Here is an 18,884-nt window from a genome sequence, read left to right as displayed (position 1 = left end):
CCTAGAAGTTTCAAATTTCATAAATTTACAGAAATAATCTTTTATACTTGTTTAATAAAACAAACTTTTATTAGGCTTAGATTACTATTCTCTCTTTAAGTAATTCGTTGAACTCTACAATATAATATCTGCGGTTAAATAACAAAACAAGTTTCAGTATTTCCAATTTTACACAAATAACCACTAATCATTTAAACAAGTTTCTTTATTTGGTTTTAGTTTCCTAAGAAGAGTAATCATCCTTTCCTAATAAATCTTATAATTTTCTATATCAGATTTGTAGGTTTATGCCCACTAGACATGAAAAACATATGTAACAACGCGTAAGAATGAATTTGATGAATTTTTAATACACAACTCTTTTAAAAGAGGTAAGAAGGCTACTGTTGGGATTTTCTAGCAACATGTATGTTAAAATAATGTTTGGGAAAAGATTACAGAGAGCGATAAAAAAAATCCATTGTTAGGAAGAGTAGAAAAAGACCTCTGGGTGTATACAAATAGGAGATAGAAAGGAGTTATGAAAAACAAGGGAAAAAATGATGCATCTGACAACAGTTGTAAGAAAAGGTCAGGATGTGTATAACAATGTCCAATTAGAGCAAAAATTTAAAGAACAAACATTTAAAAAATTTCTACTTTACTTACTTATGTGATTAATGACAATAAGTGATCAAAAACTATAGGAAGCTTATACAAAATGATATTACTGTATATATTATAATAATACTATAAATACTCACAAGCATCTCCCCTTTTGTTGAAGTGAGATCAACTGAAAATTTACTTTCCTTCTTAGCTTTATTCACACCAGTATAACTGAATACCAAGTTATAATTCAGATGTGGTTTAGTTGCAACTAGAATCTGCTTATATTCAACATCAATACTCTGTAAAAAAAAAAGTTTTTTATATATAATACTTTTAAAGGTTATAGTTATATTGGTAACTGAAATAAAGCAAAAGTAACACATTATAAGCAATGGGATCCAACTGGTTTATAGTCAGTTAGATACTTACCACATAACTCAAAATTCTGTGGATGAAATAAGGTTTTCCATAAAGAAGTCTAAGTCTATTTCTGAATGGCTCTTCAAAAAATGGAGAAAAATTAATTTGTAGCAGAATATATTTGAGCTGCTCCCAACCTGTGTGAAGAAACAATGATCTCCAGAGAGATTATGGTAGAATGGGTATTCTTCTCAGATGGAGTCTGAAGAATGTCTTTGAGGGGTTTGTTATTTCATTTTGGGGTCCCTCTACTCACAGATCATCCTTTTCTCTACATATTTTTGGTCTCTTCTTACCTGACATGTTATATGGATTTGATGAGACACCCGCTGCATCTTTACCAAGGATCTGGATACAAATAATCTTCACGGAATTAGTATGGTTTTGTGGCAGAGGCTCTGCCTACAATCCCTTAAAATAGTATCAGAATGATGTCATTGTAATAAAAATTAAGACAATAACTAAAAATAAAGTAATTCTGATATATACGCAATAAAATTATGAAGGATGGGTGAACTAAACATTGAATGCAGAAAAGTAACAGGGCTGTTTCCCAATAAAGAAAAAAAATTTATCAAATCAATATTCTTAGGAAATAAAGATTTAAAATATATTTATACATAAATCTACTTTTAATCTTTAACTTTTAAGGCCGTAAAGGACCACTTTAGTCAGAATAATTCAAGTCTTTTTTGCCGATCTTTTGGCCTTTAAGTTCTTAGCTTTTACTTTCTCCCAATATTTAGTCATTCTTAATGATCTTGCTTTACGATCCTCTTCTGAATAAACCCTTTTTGTATAATTAAAAGTTCTTACTTTAAAGTTGGTATTCGGATCTTTAATAACAAATTTTGTTATTTATCTTATAAATCTACTTTATATTATATAAATAGAACTGTTTGTAAATGAGAATAATAAGGACAACAGGAAAGTAAAAAATTAGTTGGAGAGGTGAATGAAAATTAGTGAAAATACAAGAAATACTAAAAATAATACTTTTCATCATTTCCATGAAAATATTCATAAATTCTATGAACCGACTTAAAGGACTAACAAATCATAAAACATGCAATTGTGAAATGACTGATACAAGATTAAATAATTACCTACAAAATAGTTATCTAGAAAACATAAAAAAGAGGAATAATAATATCAAACTTACACCACCCTTAATATGTAAACTTTCACGTAAATTGTAACCTTCCTTTTCTACATTTCTGATGAACTTATATTCCACTATTATCTTCTGTTCTTTCTTAGCAAACACATCTAAATCAACCTTAGCATCAACTACCTTGCTCCACTGTTGTAATACTGTGATATGTCCCTTGACAACCAAATCCTACAAAAATTAAAAAAAAGAAAAATTAGATAGTTTATTCAATAAATAAAATTGGGTGTCCATATGTGCATACATATTCTTTCTGAAGTAAGAAAATATAACTTATAAAAAGATCAATATAATTACCACAAAAATTGAATGTGGGTTCATAGGCTGTAGCAAAATAAAAGATCATAAAAAAGGTAATTATTGTTAAAATATTTTTTTTACATACCCACATTATTTATATAGTTAATAATTATTGTTTTCTTACAATTCAAATTCAATAGCTCCAATTTCAACTGAAGCAGGAAGTCTGAAAGTAATGAGTTATGAGTATGAAATGAAAATCATACTGAACTTTAAACACTGGAATGGAGAAAAGCAGAAGTACTCTAAAGTTCATGTGTGATCTGGATGAAAATTTTATCCCTCCTTTGGATGTGCTTAGTCTGACAGACATACAGAATATATTTATTCAGTCTACCAAGAAATCAATTCTATTTCACATAATTTATAATAATTGTTTTCCAACATGGTTCCTACATAGTCTACAATAAAAACTTGTGTAAATGACATTTTCAGGGGACTAACAATTCAAATGATGATTGATACAGTTTTATATCAAACACACTTGATTGTTTTTGTGAGGGCATTATTTTATTTCTGAAATAAGTTTTATGTGTCATAATTAAAGGTAAAATCATGTTATTATTTTTATATTATTTACTCTTATTACTACTACATCAACATATTTCAAAACAATAGCTTGTGGTTTATGCAGTTATTCTGGTTCACAGATGTAATGTATGAAATAACTGTTTCAATAAAGAAGAAATCTGTGATGAAGTGATTAAAATTTCAGTTTTTTTTCTTTTTTTTTTAATGTCACATTTATTTTTAATCAAAATTAGTTCTTAATTATTAAGTTTTGTCTATTCTCGAATGTAGATTTTTTTTTAACCTTTTTTTGGTATATTTTACTAAAATCTTGTGTAAACTCAAATAATTCATCAAAATACTGACCACTGTGCCCAATAACAACAAAATAACTACCAAAAATGTAACAGAACCTAAAAAAAAAAATCTAAATCCAAAGTTGACTTTTGCAAGATCCCACGCATTATCAGTCAGTACAAAATTTCCAAATTACATCAAACGGAAACAAAAAATTAAAAAAACATTAACCCTAATAACCACAAAACTTAAACAAGATAGCTCAAATGTTTTCTAAATTTTTTGTTTTTATTCATTTTTGTTTGATGTAATTTTGGAATTTTGTACTGACTGATGATGCGGGATGGATCCTGCGAAGTTAACTTTTGGTATTAGTTTTTATTTTTTTTGGGGGGGGGGGGGTTCTGTTATTGTGTTTGGTGGTTATTATACTTAAAATCTATGCATGCACACACCTGAACATGTATGTGTCTTATAGACATGTAAACTTATATAAAAATAAAGAAATTAATAATAATGTTCAATGCTCGAAGAAAATTTAATGGAAAAACCAAAAAATAACAGCTAGCCTAAAAAAGATTACTTAAACTATAATAATAAGTTAATTAATAATAATAATTAATAGTAATAGGTTATTTACCCATATTGAGGCCTTTAAAATAAAAAAACTGCATACAAATTTTAGAAAGTTAAAAGATTAAAACTGATTTTAATTTATCTTATAGCACCAAGTGCTTGATGACAGAGAGGGTTTTAAGTGTGTTGCCAAAACGCCAATATCAAACATATGTAAAGCTACACATTTCAGTTAAAAAAATACGTAACTAATAAATCTTGATACATGAAATTATTAGTACTAATTAAATGTTTCACAAGTGCAGGATACTCGGAGAAATAAGAGACGTGATTCTCTCTCCTAAAGTCCAAAGTACTTCAGACATATTCCTTAAAAAAAAAATTGTACTGTACATTAGATAACAATAAACTGCAACTGACCTTTCCTAAACCAGGATGACTAGCACGTACTTCACCAGAGAAACTACCACCTTCACCAATCTTATTAATATCAGCATTCACTGACACTGAAGTCTTTTCTGATGGAGATTTCTGTTTATCTAACCACAGAGAAGCTTCAGCTAGCAAGATTCCATTTTTCTTATTCTTTGGTATTTCATACTTAGCTTCAGCAGCAACAACTCTCTTGGGTAATGTTAACACAGCACCTTTTGAAAAAAGATTTCTTTTACACCAGCAATATACAAATAAAGTATTCGTATGAGTAGAATAAAGAATTCACGTCAAGAGTTCTACTTGACTTGATTTTTGTTAATGTCTATTTTATAATGAATACCACTGGCTTTTACACGATATTACACAAATTAATGAACTTACATAAACAGTAAAATTTAAAGGAGATATTCTTATCCTAACCATAATTTTTTATTTTATACAGAAGAATGTGTTTTTAGCAGTACTCACATCTCTTCCTCATAAAAGATATTAATTAATTGAGTTAGTATAAAAATATAGAAGTTGAAAATATAGGAGCCAAATAACTAGAAAATAATATAATTTACAAAATAATTAGTTATTTTATGAAAAAAATAGCACAAAATATTTCCAGAAACATGTTCTTCAATATAAAAAAGAAAGTATCATTAAGGCAAGAACTTACTTATTTATTAAATTTTTACTGATCAGGTGAATTTTATTATTTGTATAATTATTTAAGTGTACACTTACTATAAATAGTAGAACTGCTTTCAAACTTCTCTGGCTTTTTTAATGTTTGTGATCAATGTGTTTGATTACAATAGTGATTATTTGAAAAATGAGTTTGAGTATATGTTGATCTTGTGTATAAAAATAAATCAGTTTTATGAATAATTATAAAATTTCTAAAAAGAAAACTATCTAACAACAAACTACCTAATTATTTAATTTTCAAGCCTTCTGCTTTTAGACTTCAAAAACAGATGTTGATCACAATGATGAAATAATTTATGAAAAACAGATTTTCATTAATAAATTGACAAATATTAATTTACAGGACTGTAATTTATTTAAAAAATTATAAATAATTATTGTCTAAGTAGGAACTGTTAAATTAACTAGTAAACATAGCTCATAAATTGATAATAGAGATTTATTTTTCTCATTTAAACCTATACTACCCAATAGCTACCAATACTGACCAATGGGAGATTAGGAAGAAGATCTCAGCAAGAAACTAGATAGTAAATAGATCTGTCAGCATTTAGGGATTAATTTTCACCATATGATTTTTACTCCAGATGGATTTTTTTAGATGGCTGAGATGTGTCATACATGTGGCATGAAATGCTGAAATCAAGCAGATTAGAAATTGTAAATGAGGTAGCCCCTCACCTAACTAGCTTTGCTGAAGAATTGATCATACATACATTCATTAAGAGTGAAATTTAGAGCATTAAGGAAGAAATCAACAGAAAAAATAGGAAAATTTGTAATGACTTAAAACAATTTTTGGTACATGGAATGTAACTATCTTTATAGAAATAAATGTCTATGAATGAATCATCATACATCATTAAAGAAATATCTGAAATAACTTGATGGCTAATGCACAAAGAGTAAACAATAAAAGAAATGATCTGGGAAGACAAAGCATTATATATAATAATATATAATATAAAACAGAATTTCAAAAAGCTTAAATTTTAATACAAATGACTAAAACTAATCTATTTACCACTTACCAGCTTCATTTTCATGTACATAGAGTTGATAGTTAATCTTGGTGTCAGGTTTTTTCTCTAATTCAAAGTTATGATCAAAAATAAATCCATTCCTCTTTGTTGTAATTTTCAATGAAATATCATCGACATCTGCAACGAATGTGCTCAAATCTAGTATAAGATGAAATTCGTAGTCATATTCAGCAATACCTGGAAATAAATAAAATTCCTTTTATGAAAGAATTAATCAATTTCAGCTGGCATACGTGAAGACAATATTCATAAAATTCATTGCTGTTTATAAAAATAAGATTTCATCAAACATTATTTAAAAAAAAAAAAGGATAAAAATATGAGATGTTGCTCATAATACTTTTCTTAAAATTCAGTGTGTGCTTTAACTTCTATACTCTTAGGTTCTCTACGTGTAATGGATTTTTTAAAGCAATATTTTAAGAAAAAAAAATTATAAATATATATCTTCATAATTTTATTAAACCTATATTATCCAGTTTGTTGTAACTAGTAATTACCAATAAAACATTGGTTTTATAAACAAACCAAATCAATAGCAAGCTCTATGCAAACTCATCATCATATAACAAGTACTTTTTATACCTATTGACTCATTTTCAGTCATTTAATAACTATCTCAGGCAATGCATTACCTTTGTCATATTATTAAAACTGATACTTGCCACAATAAACTGAATTAAAACTGATTATAACTAAACCAGCTATCAAAAGAGGTATGCTAGTTTAAACATTCATTATTTTCAGAATTTACCTGTTCATTAAACCCATATTGTTTTCTAAATGCATGAAAACACGTTTAAATTACACCTTTCAAAATTATAATACACACGTTTTGTAGCTCCTTCTACTAACAAAGGAACTGCACAACTCAGAAAAGATCTTCAAGCTAACCATTTCAATATTTTGGAAAGTAAGTAGTTTCTAAATCTGATTTTAAAATACTTATTATAGAACCTATTCTAAAGCATGAATTTTTTTCCAAGCTTTTCATTGCCCCTTTTCTTGATGCATCCCAACCCCATAGGGGAAGACAACCGCCCTGTGATGCTTTCGATAGCCACCCCCAACCCACTGTTCTTAGCCCTGATGGGCTTTAATGGGAGTCGTCTTTCACCCTCTAACTTTTTATATCACATTTACATTTTTTATGTAGACATTTACGTTGGTGATTTTTTTAAACTCAGATTTTGCCTTCGCTGCAGGCCTCATCCGGACATCTTGAATGTCCTACATCGTTGCCCTCTGCACTAGCTAACCAAGTTCGCGGAAGCATGAACTCCGCACCTAGTTCTACACTTTATAAAGCCAATTCGTGTAAATGTTTCCTAATACTCGAGGCAAATTAAATAAATAACATATCATAAAAATGTTGTTTGCAACAACAAAATTTATTCCTAGTTCCCTTAGTGAACTCAACTTTAGTTCATACCCCTGACTTGATTTCATGTATGGATTCTGATCTGGTCTACCAAGGGAGAGGTGGACAGACCTCTTACTCCCACTCAGCTTCATTGCAGAGTCCCGCGTGACATTCACTTTCACTTACTACCATCGTTGAGATGCCGCTACACCTCACAGCTGCATGGGAATCCATGCCCTCGGCAGTTCAGGTGCCATCCTGCCAACAGTGATGCTTGCTCATTCAAAACTGTTCCTTGATACATCCCAACCCTATATGGGAAGACACCTGTTGTGATGCTTCCGGTCACCCCCCCCCCACAACTGTTCTTAGCCCTGATGGGCTTTAACGGGAGTTGTCTTTCACCCACTAACTTTTTACATCTCATAGTAATAAGCCAGGTCTCGTTGGGATGCTATAATGTTTCTTGATGCATCTCAATTCCCCCCCCACCCACGAGGAAGAACACCTGCCTCATAGCATGTCTAGACGTTCTACTACCTCCTCCATTCCTAGCCATCAGTGGCTTAATCGGAGGACATCTTCTTTCCCTCACACTGATCACATTCCACAGTCATCAGTCCAGCCTTGTGAAATGTCATCGATGCAGATGCCTCGAGAGACATACACAGCAGTAAATTCTCCCCTAGTTAAGTTTTGCCTTTAAAGAAGACATCATACACCTAACTCTACCACGTAGCCCTCAGGAACTGCTAAACTAACAGCCTACATGCAGAAGATCAAAGACCCTACGCCTAATTTTATATATTCGATCACCACCTAAAACCGTATGTACCCTATTTACAAATGATTACAATAAAATTTATGCTACGACAGCACATCAATTCCAGCCAAAAATTCATACCACAACAAAATATAATAATTTAAGCCAGTAGTGGCTTTAACAAAGGACATCTTCTCGCCCTCAAACTGATTGCGCACTACAGCTTTCAGTTCAGGCCCCGCAGAACCACCCCCTGTCCCAGCAGGAATTTTATGATAGATATCTTTCTTGACATCAATCTAATAGAGAATGCCAGCAGCCCATGATCGTATGATACAAATGGTCAGCCATCCTTTTATAATTAATTGTATCCAATATTATCTAATGTAGTTTTTAAAAAACCTGCAAATTAAGATAGTGAAAGTGAAGTTTATGACCTAATAATAAAAATTAACGATGTATTTCAATGTAAACTGTAAATATTTTAATAACTGTTAATTTATAATGACGTTACATCTAATGATAATTATTTCACTTGATTTAACTAAAAATGAAATTAATTTTTTTTAATATGACTATATTTTTGAAATTAAATTTATAGTTTAACATTAAAAAGAAAAATATAAAAGATAAATAAATTAAAATTATTATTTTTGTAGATTTTACAACTTACTAAACTAAATAATGATAATAATACTTACTATACTTCTTAATTGTTGATGAAATTTCTGCTGAAGCAGTTTCTCCAGTATCCCAGCTGAATGATCTTCTAATTAAGAATGTGTTAGTGGTTATTTTTATAAGAAAATCATGTTGATTTTTACCAAATTTAACAGTCGCCTTTACCTGTAACATATTCAAAATATTTATAATATCTCCTTTTATAAAAATTGTATGTTATATAGATAACATTCTTTTTCTACCTAAAAAAAGAACGGTAATACTTTCAACTAGGCACTAAAATCATCATGAATTTACAAAAATTAAATGGATATATATGTAATTTACACATTAATAGGGTTATTTTCATATGCTCATTGTTAATGAAAAATTGATTAATTCACTTAATATTTTTTAAATTTTATCACCAGATGTTAAAATAGCATAAAGTTGTGATTTCAATTTTGCTTATTATATTTACTTCTATTGTTAAATTATGTAAAGTTCTTGAAAACATCTATCAATTATCAATGTAATAATAAACAACTATTACTTATGTTTTATTGAATGTCCTTTAAGAAAAACTTTTGCATTTACTTTAAAAGTAATTTTATTTTTTACTTTAATTAAAGATATCAGTGCTTTTCTTCAATAAATTAGACAATCAACACATCAAATAAACATTTCAATTCTAAACATAAACATTTAAAAAATTAGTTATTATTTTTAAAATATCAAATTCATTTACTGGTGGACTTTTATAAAAAATAAATTGAAATGAGTAAGAAGTTATTTGAAGAAATCAAAATTTTGTAATGATTTCTGAGTATGCATTAAAAGACATTTCATAAATAAATGTAACACTTGATACACTTTCAAAAATTGTTAAAAGTTTAGATTTAAAAGTTTACTATTAATTATTTACTGAAATTAACTATATTTCTTTTTAGTTGAAAAAGGGTACAAAAATTTACATGATTTTTCCATCATTAAGTTTAAAATATAGTGAAATAATTTGAGTGTATATTTCAATATTTATTATCTACATTTTTTATTAAAGTTATAAATATAACTGCAGCCATTTAGTACAGTTTTTGACACCAAAAGTAATTCTATAGCTTTTTTTAATCAAAATTATTGAGTAGATTATTTATTACAAATAGCTCTTTCAAACATCCAAGAGAAGAGGTCGCAAAAATAAACTTATCATATCTATGTAATTTATGATATTCTATTCTTTGAATAGTATACTATTCAAAGAATAGAATTCTATAAAACAATAATAAGAATGATCCATTTCAAAGAATTATGTTCTTTGAAAAAGAAGACAATTAAGCAAATCATAAATTAAATATGAATAAATTCTGCTTATAAAAATAAGTCTTTAAATTAATTAAATTAAAAAATCACCTCATTGCCATCTTCACCATTATTTGCTTCAGTTAATTTCTGTTGCACATATTTGAAGTTGAGCGGGTATGTTTTTTCACCAATTTTGATGCTACCAGAACCTTCAATAGTCTTAGAATTACTTTCTTCCTTTAAATTGAAGGTTGTACTATAATTAAATAAGAACAAATAGATTATAATTAAATAATAAAGGAAATGCAGCACAAAACTATTAATAAAATATAAGGTACGAAATGTAACGCAAGTACATGGAAATCAATTTTTTAAATGCTCTATTAACATACAAAATACACACAGACATACTGGACTTTACATTGTTCCACATAAATTAAGTATTTTACAAGACAAGTTTTTGCTAAATGAAGTTCTGATACTTATTATATTCTATATTACAGATGCATTATAATTAACGTGCTACTTATATATATATTATAATTATTTTTTTTTAATGAGATATAGAAATTGATATCCAATTGTAAAATAACACAGCAGTTTTCAAACATTTTCCCTCAGTAGAATTTTACATTCATGTGGAAAAATTGTAATTTAGAAACTGATAACATAAATTTGCTAAGGATGAAATATTTCTCAGAATCTGACTGATACTCCTACTTTTTGTAGTTATAATTTGTACACAACATATTAGTTTTACTTGAACAATTTCAGTTAACAAAATGTTTGTTGCTGAATTTTAAAGAACTGCTCAAATAAATTCGAGGATACATACATAGAAGCATTTTTAGATTTGAAGAATATATTCTTCCTCAAAGAGAAGATAAGAATAATACATACAATATATATGTTAACTGTTATTTATTTATTTTTTTTTCTTTGAGGTTTTTTAGGGACATCGACTACTTTTTCCATTCTGCGAACGGCCTCAACTTCCGATGACAGTGTGTCTGAAGCCTCGGACATGGCATCTTCTTCTCTTTCTGATGCCAATGACGTTCACCGGCTTACATCAGGTGATGAAAGCTTCATTGATGCTGTGAGAATCGTTGCAATTGAATCTCAACTCGCAAGCGATGCATTTTCGGCGGCTGATGAACTGGATTCAATCTCTACGGCTGTGCTTGGGCCAGCTGAAACAGATGCTTCGCCGCGGTTACTCTCTGAGCTTTTGGAGGCTCTGTGCATACAGTTTTATTATCGTCTGTGTCTGGTGCCTTTTCAATAATGACTTGCACCTCCATTTCGGTAGACACAGACTTTTCCTATACTTTTGGCACAATTTCCTTAACTTTCTGATTAGAAGGAGTGATCTTTTTTCCTTTTCCGGATAAATCAAGATTTTTACTCATTACAATTGGTGGCATTACAATCACAGGTTTGGCTGGTTTTTAAGCTGCACTGGTGCATCTCTTATTTCATCGGCGTCAGTCCGGGAATGAGCCTTCTCATCTTTACTTTATTTTCTCTGATGAGTCGACTCAATCTTTGAATCAATGATTCTTTCAATCATTGTCGCAAGACTCGGTGCCATCGTATTAAGCAACTGCTCCACGTTAATTTTAGATGTGGAAGGGGCAGCCGCTGCTTCTGCATAAGAAGTCAATGGTCGAGGTGTATGTTGATTAACAATTTTCCTCGCCTCAGGATAACTAACCTTTTGAAGCGTTTTAACTTCCTGAATGGCCGTTTCTAATTTATATATAGGGCAGTTCCTTAAACGACAGTTGTGGTGCCCTTTACAGTTGGGAGGGTCATTACATGGATCACCCTCATGTGTTTTCACTCCACATATACATATTTCCTGCGCTTCACATCTAGCTGCTGTGCGTCCGAATCATTGACACTTACAACATCTCATCGGCTGCGGAATGAAAGCCCGTACATCAAGCCGATGGATGCCAACTCGTATCTTTTCAGGAAGATTTAGCCTATTGAATGTCAAAACATGCGAGGCCGAAGGAAGAATCTCACCATTTCTTCTCATAGTAAGTCTGCGACACTGAGTCACTCCCTGACTCGACATTTCTTGTACAATTTCTTCTTCTGTACAATTTAGAAGATCGCGACAAACAGCAACTCCTCTGGATGAGTTAAGTGTGCTATGCAGTTGGACAGAAACCGCAAATTCACCGATCTTCTTCAACGCCTGGACTTTCTGGTTTTGCATGTCGTTGATGGTTTCGACATGCAATCCATTAAAAGTTTTACGAATTTCCTTAACAGGACCACCAGCACAATTAGTTATTTCTCTTGCGATTAAGAATGGACTAACTTTTTGAAAGTTTCCATTCTCCTTTGTAATAATTAAAAATCTTGGTTTGGGAACAATGTTTCCAAACAACGACTTTCTCAATTCCCTACTGATTTTGTCAGCATCTCTCTTGATTTTGTCTGACTCCTTACCCTTTTTCCTCTTCGCTTGTGGCGAATCGGAGGTTTCTAAACGAGGGTGTTTACGTGCAGCACCCTCTGCCACGTTTGTTTGTTCAATATTCATGTAGATTTTTCCCTTCTGTAGCAAGGCTAGTCGCCGGGGTACACCCCCACTCCAGGGCTACTAACCTTGGAGGTCCGATCCAGTACTCCGGTGGAACCGGCATATGTCCTGGCAGAGAGTAGATGCGCAATCTCTGCTCTGACTCCAGGCTCCTACTCACCGAAGCTTTCAGAGCTCCCATGCACCGACATACATGGGCACCATTGCTACATACTTGCCATCGCAGGGGGCATGTGGACAACGGAAGGGTCTCCATTACACCTGCAATAACACACTGACTCTGGCCGCCATATCATCAGCTCTAAATACGGTATGTGTCCACTTCCTAATCGATAATTTGTTCATATCCTGCAGGTGGCCGAAAAATCCAATCCGTCTTGTGACCTGAAGATGAAAGCAGGTCAAAAAAGGAGTATATCCGAGGAATTTACTTGGAGCCCCGTTAGCCAGCTGTATGAATTGTACATAAGTGCGGCAACAGCTGTACTTATGTACAATTGGAACGTAGATGTTGTGTTCCGGACGTGGGGATTACCTACCTCAGGGCGTTAACTGTTATTATATCTATTGATGACAATTTTTCCACCAAGAACTTTGCAAGAAACTATTGTTAATCTCATTATAAAATTAAATACAGTACCTACTATACAATCATTCACTTATGCAGTACAGTTTACTAAGGTTCAAGGTGAGAAAAAAAAATAATGTTAGTATTATTACTAACAGGACAGGTTAGAGCCACAGAATGTTTACAGTTCAACATTTTTTCAATTATGGTAGATTCTATTATGAGTTTGTAAACTGAGCAACTCAAAGAAAATGAAATTAAAAAAGAAATTTGTTAAAATATTTTTTACAAGACTGTATTAAATATTTCAACTTCTATAAATAAAAATTTGACTATTGATGAGAATGTAACTCTGCGTGGTGACATCATGGATTCAGTGAAATTTAATAAATATTATGATTATGATAGCAACACAAAAACTTATTACAATATCAAATTTGCATATTTAGTCACCTGTTGGTTATATTTGGGAAATCATTCCATCACATGTTTGAGGCTACAATGGTGGATATATAAATGTGTACACATAAACAATAAATAAATACATAAAGCAGATATGCGTAATAAGAGTAAGTATAGGTAAACACTTTTAGTACATATAAAGTGTACTAAGTTATACATTGCTATTATATCTGATTAAGATCAGAAACATTACAAACAATTCAAGAATTTTGAGCCTATGCTTGTTTTACTTTTCATAAACTTTACAAAGAAAATAAAGGAAGGAAATATAGTTTAGGTTTCATGTTATAATCAGTTTCATAAGTAAGATAGTGTAAAATTTCTAAATAGTACAAAAAATAGAACCCCAAGTCAATGTAATTAACTTATTTTTCAAGTGCATCTTGTAATTCAAACACACACGCACGCACGCGCGCACACACACACACACACACACACACACACACACACACCCTGCAATGATTAATATACATCAAAAACGTGATGGAAAAGAAGAATAAAAGTACTATTTGTGTTTTCTAAGCTTTTTATTTGAAGACAGAGCTACTATTCAAAAAATATAGCTGTGGTAAAGGACACAATTTAGAAAAAAACTAAAGTTCATTTTGTAAGGCTTGAAAAAAACAGACATAATGAATGACCCTGACAGATTTGGTATTAATCTTCTCTTTCTCAACATCATCAAAAGTTGTTCACATTCACTCAATTTGTTCAGACATTTTAACGCTCATTAGAGCAGTCCAAATCTGTAGTTATAGAAGTTATTGCCCTTAAAATAAATAAGGATTGTTATAACATACAACAACTTTTGTACTTTCATATTTTATTATGCGCAAGGATATTACTTAAAAAAGTAAGGTAATTCTTTGTGGATATTAAGAAAATTTAAACAGTAATTATTTTTTATTGAAAATATCATAAATTTTCAGTGAAAATAACTCTACTTTCAAACAGTTTTAGGAGCACACTACCTTTTTTTAAATGACTATTCCAACTTAAATAATAAAATAATGACAGCATTAAGCATTAATGGTAGATTCTTATATAAAGAAATCAATAATTATTTCTACTCATCTTCACTTACCTTCCAGCAAACAGTACACGAGTAGCTGTCTTGGCAGTGAAAATAATTTTCTTTCCGGCTGTTTTTGTTGGTTTGTTAGTGATATCAAAGTGGTATTTTTCAAGTTTTAATTTTGGACTGTCAACATTAAATTTAAAAAAGAAATCATCAGGTGAATCAAATTTAGCTTCTCCATCAACTCTAAATTTACCACCTCCATTTCCAACCCATTTAATTTCACTTTCACCACTAAAATGACTTTCACCTTTCTTTTCAATCTTAAACAATACTCTAGATTTTCCTTCAGGATGATCAGCAACAAGGTCAATCAGTGGATTTTCTTTATCTAATACAACATGATTTGTTACTGTTATTTTTTTATCATTTACAACTAAATTAACATCTGTTTGGAAGCCCTTGCCAGCATTAACCACCTGAAACAGGATTAAAATGAAAAAAAAAATTAATAAAACACAAAACATAAAAGCAACACTTTCTAAACTACAATGTTCACAAAAAAAAGTGTTGTAATATATACAAATACAAAAATATAAAAATGGGTACTAAGAAAAACTCCATCACACTAAATTGCCTAGGATTTGCAGATGACCTCGCTCTTTTAGCAAATAATATTCAAGAAGCCAAAACACAAATCATGAGCCTTCAAAACCTAGCACAAAAGATAGGGCTTCATATCTCTTTCGAAAAAACTGAACTAATGGCCATAGATCCTCTGGTAATAGAGCACATTACGGTAAACAATCAGAAAATTAAAATAGTAAAACAATTTAAATATCTAGGGGAAATAATAACTTATAATTTAAATGAAAAAGTGACATGGCAAAACAGGACAAATAAAATGATTAAATCCCAAAAATTAACTTGGTCAACATATAACAAGAAATGCCTTTCTGCTAAAACAAAACTTAAACATTATAAAACTGTAGTACAGCCAGAAGTCACCTACGGAAGCGAGACCCTTTTCAAAATCACTCAGAAAAACCGAATTGAAAAAATTCTGAAAATAGAGAGGAGAATTGTCAGAACGTGTATCAATAAAAAACACCAAAAAGAAGGCCAATGGTGGATTGTGCCAAATGAGGTGGTGTATCGAGAAATAGAGCCTGTTACTGATACTATGCGGAAAAAAAGAATCTCTTTCTTCGGTCATCTCATAAGGACACCGCAAACAAGACTGTCCAGAAATATCATTGAAAAGCTCTGGTTCCAAAAGCTAGAAGTAGGATGGATCAAAGAAATTAGAGAAGATATGAAAGAATTGGGAATTTCCCTGACTGACCTACAGAATAAAACTGGAAAAATTACAAAGCTAAAAGATAAAAGCATTAGATTTAAACAAAAGACAGACAAACGACAAAATACAACGAAGAGGGTGTTTACGGATGAAGAAAAGAAAGCAAGATCTGAACGGATGAAGAAATACTGGGCAGCTCGAAAGAGTAAAATAACACGCTTTTCTCAGAAAAGATCCAACTAAAATTGACTTAAGTGGTCCCATGTTGGCCGTAAAAGCATAATAATAATAATAATAATATACAAATACATGAACATTTTATTAATGCATTTTTTTAAAATCTTAATATGCAATGCAGAAAAATATAAACAGTTAGCTAAAAATCAACTGATCATCCTTGGAATTTAAAAGAGAACTAATTTTAACCGAATATACAATACATCATTTGATTCTATATCATCTGTTAAAATCTACTAATCTTTCCCAGTATCAGAAAATTAAGTTTGGACCTTATTTCTTCCAAAAGTTTCATCACTATTAGGAGAAAATCTGGATCTTTGTCAATATTGTCATATTTCTTAATGTTAAGGAGTTTTAGTTATCAAAATTTGTTCAAAATATACAATTAGTTAAATACACACACACACACACACACACATCCCCCCACACACCACAAACAGGGTATATCATGGAATTCTCTAGGACTTTCACAACCTATTATTCTACCTGTGAAAATAATGGAAAAAGTTCATATAAACATATGTCCTAAAATACTTTGTTTTCAAGTTATGGCTGGTGAAAGATCTCGCTTGGATTTCAGCTACCCAATTGACATGTTTCTAGTCTTTCATAGAGTTAAAATGAATAAACTAATTTTTTCAGGATTTCTAAGGCACTCACTAAGTCTATTTCTTTTATTACCTACATCAGAACTGAAAAAACTATGATTTAATTTTTAACAAATTAATATGATTAAAAAAAAAATATATATATATATATATATACCTAAAATAACATTATGTTATATAATATTAACAGTAATATATTAATGTGATTATTATGTAGTACTAACCTTATTTTTAACAGAAACATCAAATTTGCCTTGTTCAGGTAAGTTTCCATTAACCTGTACCTGAATGTTTTCAGATTTCTTTTCATATTCAGCTTTTAAGTTAACATCAGCAACTTTCCCTTCATAAGCAAAAGTAAGAGCAGCATTTACTTTCTGATCTCCATCAGAAGTAGGTTTATAATAAGCATTACCAGTAATTGTTCGTGCTGATTTCAAATGACTTTCCCATTCTAATTTACCATTGACACCAGTTTCTTCCTTTGAACCTTCTGCAATTACTTTAAAGAACTTGTCTCCATTCCATTTAAATGCATTGTTAGTTTTAATCTGTAATGAATAAAAATTGTTTTTAAAAAATTATCCTCTACATAACAATGAATAAGAATATTATATAATTAAAAATATCTAGTAATTAAATAACTGATCCTTAATAGATAGAAATAATTCAATTAATATTATTGGCTTTTGTTCTTATACTGTATTTTATAAAAAGAAACTATTATTAAAGACAGAGGCAATAAAATACAATATTCGCATTATAAATTTGGCAGTCACTTGCTTTTTCTGCTTTTGAAAAACTTTGGTGAAAATGTACAGGTAGCGCAATGAATCTTGATACTTGGTGCTACATCGGCAACAGCCACATTTGAATCATTCTACTATTCTTTTAGCATATCTGCTTCATTATCTAACAGCAAATGGGAGTTCGTAAGACGTATTGTGGTGTTAGTATTGGATCACAGAACACAATTTTTTTAAATTTTAATTACCTCAATGTATATCTAATATTTTGAATATTATTACATTTTTTAATATAATTTGATTTAATTATATATATATATCAAATTTAATTGCCAAAAATTCTTTAATTAATATGCAACTATTTTCTGCAAAAAAAAAATATGTTATGCATTTTTCAACATGGTAAACATGACAAGAATGACAGAAGTGGTTATGTGAACCTGAGAATTGTACAATAGGTCTACACATAAAATTGCATAACATGCAAATCAAAATGTATTACCTTCATTGAGTGCTGCTGTTCTATTTTGTTTTCAAACAAATATTAAAAAATGAATGTAAGATAACAATTAAAAACACTAAATAATGGAATTGGAAATTACAGCAGAAACTAATTATTTTTAAATATTAGAACAAAATAAAACTTTTTTAATTGAAGAGGGTGAACACCATACACTTTGCAAGAAATATTATAATTTCTGAGGTTATAATCATCAGAATCATCATAATAATCACTATCATTTTCACTATCTTCTTGTAAAAAAACAAATGATTCCATACTATTGTCAATAATATGTTCTTGTTGCATATATTCAGCTTCTATTTCCTTAACTTTATCACAATACAGCTACTGTTATTACAACTTACTGTATTTTAATTTTTTTTCATTCACGTCGGCCACTTTATTTTCACATACCCATGAACATCTTTGATATCAAAAATAACATTATGACTTGCTATGTATCCTTTAACTTCTGATTAACCCAACTTTAATCAGAAGTGTCTCACGTCCAGGTGATTTGTAGGTAATCAGAGAACATTCCCTTTTTTTATGAAAGTTTATCAGACAAATAGGCAGTAAATTTTTCCCTATTTAGTTTTACCAATTCGTCAGCTGTGATTTCAGCATTGAGGAAGGATGAGGAACAGATGCTTCTGCAACCAATGTAATATTTCTTTTCTTGAATTGGAAATTGGTGACTTTTCTAAAACTGCATAGTGATAAGGTGCATTGTCAGAAATTACCACAGAATTA

The 18,884-nt window shown here is 30.4% G+C and overlaps 1 protein-coding gene across 1 annotated transcript in view; it reads right to left on the bottom strand.

Moving 5' to 3' along the window:
- apolpp (retinoid- and fatty-acid binding glycoprotein apolipophorin) overlaps positions 1–18,884 on the bottom strand; it is a 149,676-nt gene that overhangs the window by 43,788 nt on the left and 87,004 nt on the right. The window contains exons 28-35 of the mRNA XM_075373975.1: positions 17,108–17,434; positions 14,802–15,214; positions 10,236–10,383; positions 8,867–9,011; positions 6,028–6,216; positions 4,286–4,512; positions 2,174–2,353; positions 744–890 (exon numbers count right to left, since the gene is read on the bottom strand). Of these exons, the coding sequence (XP_075230090.1) occupies positions 744–890; positions 2,174–2,353; positions 4,286–4,512; positions 6,028–6,216; positions 8,867–9,011; positions 10,236–10,383; positions 14,802–15,214; positions 17,108–17,434 (1,776 nt within the window). The remainder of the gene's footprint in view (positions 1–743; positions 891–2,173; positions 2,354–4,285; positions 4,513–6,027; positions 6,217–8,866; positions 9,012–10,235; positions 10,384–14,801; positions 15,215–17,107; positions 17,435–18,884) is intronic.

Source organism: Lycorma delicatula, chromosome 8, assembly GCF_047948215.1.
Source record: "Lycorma delicatula isolate Av1 chromosome 8, ASM4794821v1, whole genome shotgun sequence".
Taxonomy (NCBI): domain Eukaryota; kingdom Metazoa; phylum Arthropoda; class Insecta; order Hemiptera; family Fulgoridae; genus Lycorma; species Lycorma delicatula.
Note: the sequence above shows the minus strand (reverse complement) of the source record. Positions and strands in the feature narration are given on the sequence as shown.